The following is a 1199-nucleotide window of genomic DNA, read 5'->3' as shown; positions in this document are numbered from 1 at the left end:
AAAGGAGTTGGATCTGGCAGCCAGATGGCAGCCAGCCTCAGAAGAACTAATGGCTAAGAACAGTCCAGAGGAGGGGCAGGTGGTTGGTCCAGAAGGGATTCTCCTTCCATTCCCAAGAGCACCCACATGGCTGCTGCTCCTTCCACTAAGAGGATCCTGGGGTGTTCACTGGAGGAACGAAAGGAAGGGGAAGAACACTGTAAGGAGTGATGCTGCAGAGTCAGGACTTTGCGGCCTGAGCCCCCTCATGGGTCTCCCTGGGCTCCCGGAGTCAAGTCAGCCTCATTTCTGTGGTGGGCCCCACTTGTAGTATGGATTTCAATTGTGCTGGCATCCGAACCTGGGAAGGAAGAGAGGGAGTTGTGATGGCATCTATGCTCTGAGAAGCTCCGTGAGCTTTAGAAAATGCCCCTGGGGCTCAGCACTGCGTTTTGGACCCCCACCTTTGGTCAAAGCCCTAGCCTGCGTGCATGCAGTCTGTAAACAAGGCTACATCATCTGTCACTCACATTTGACTAAAGCATTCTCAAGGATGAGGCAGACCCTATAGAATCGTTTGAGGCAATTGGTCTAGGGTTCTGGGTCCATCTTCAGCCTCCCAGTATCCCTTGTTCAAGTCTCTGGGCTAGGCAGCTGAGCATCTCAGAGACATAAGCCACAGGGATGCTGCAGGCCATGACAACTGTAACTTGGGAAGACAATGTAGGAGCACAAGGCATAGGAACATGGTGACCACAGTGCAACTCCCCAGGAGGCAGTAACTGGCAACAGGCACCCCATGGTTGCCTGGTCACCCATATTCAATGCCAGGATGTGCCCCAAGGGAAAGAGGCCCCCACGCTCTGTAAAACGATAACCCTTCCACATATTTTCCTGGATGAGGCCACATGGTTTTAGCAAGCTGGCCCCTCTTGCAGTCCCATGATGCCACCCATGAAGAATGCTCCCACCTTTCCAGCCCCATGTAAATACACATTGAACAAAGTCCTGGCCTGACAAATCTACCTAAATGAACTAGTGTGTTTGGTCATCAACTGGGACTCTAGATGCAATGAGAAAGTGATGGTTGATAAGCTCCTTCAAAGCCAGACACATGACCAATCACGTATGTGTTGTTGCTGGATGCCATCAAGGCAATTCTGACTCCTAGCGACTCAATGTGCCAGACCAGGAGTGCCCCCATAGGGTTCTTAGCCTGT

At 51.9% G+C, this 1199-nt stretch overlaps 1 protein-coding gene across 1 annotated transcript in view; it reads right to left on the bottom strand.

Moving 5' to 3' along the window:
• Nucleotides 1–245: 245 nt before the first annotated feature.
• Nucleotides 246–1199, bottom strand: part of GPR143 (G protein-coupled receptor 143) — a 39918-nt gene continuing 38964 nt past the window's right edge. Inside the window, 1 exon segment of the mRNA XM_007956167.1 lies at nucleotides 246–340. Coding sequence (XP_007954358.1) covers nucleotides 246–340 — 95 coding nt within the window.

Source organism: Orycteropus afer, unplaced genomic scaffold (genome assembly GCF_000298275.1).
Source record: "Orycteropus afer afer isolate SDZICR_OR568_19922 unplaced genomic scaffold, OryAfe1.0 scaffold00577, whole genome shotgun sequence".
Lineage (NCBI taxonomy): Eukaryota > Metazoa > Chordata > Mammalia > Tubulidentata > Orycteropodidae > Orycteropus > Orycteropus afer.
This window is presented reverse-complemented; position numbering and strand designations above follow the sequence as displayed.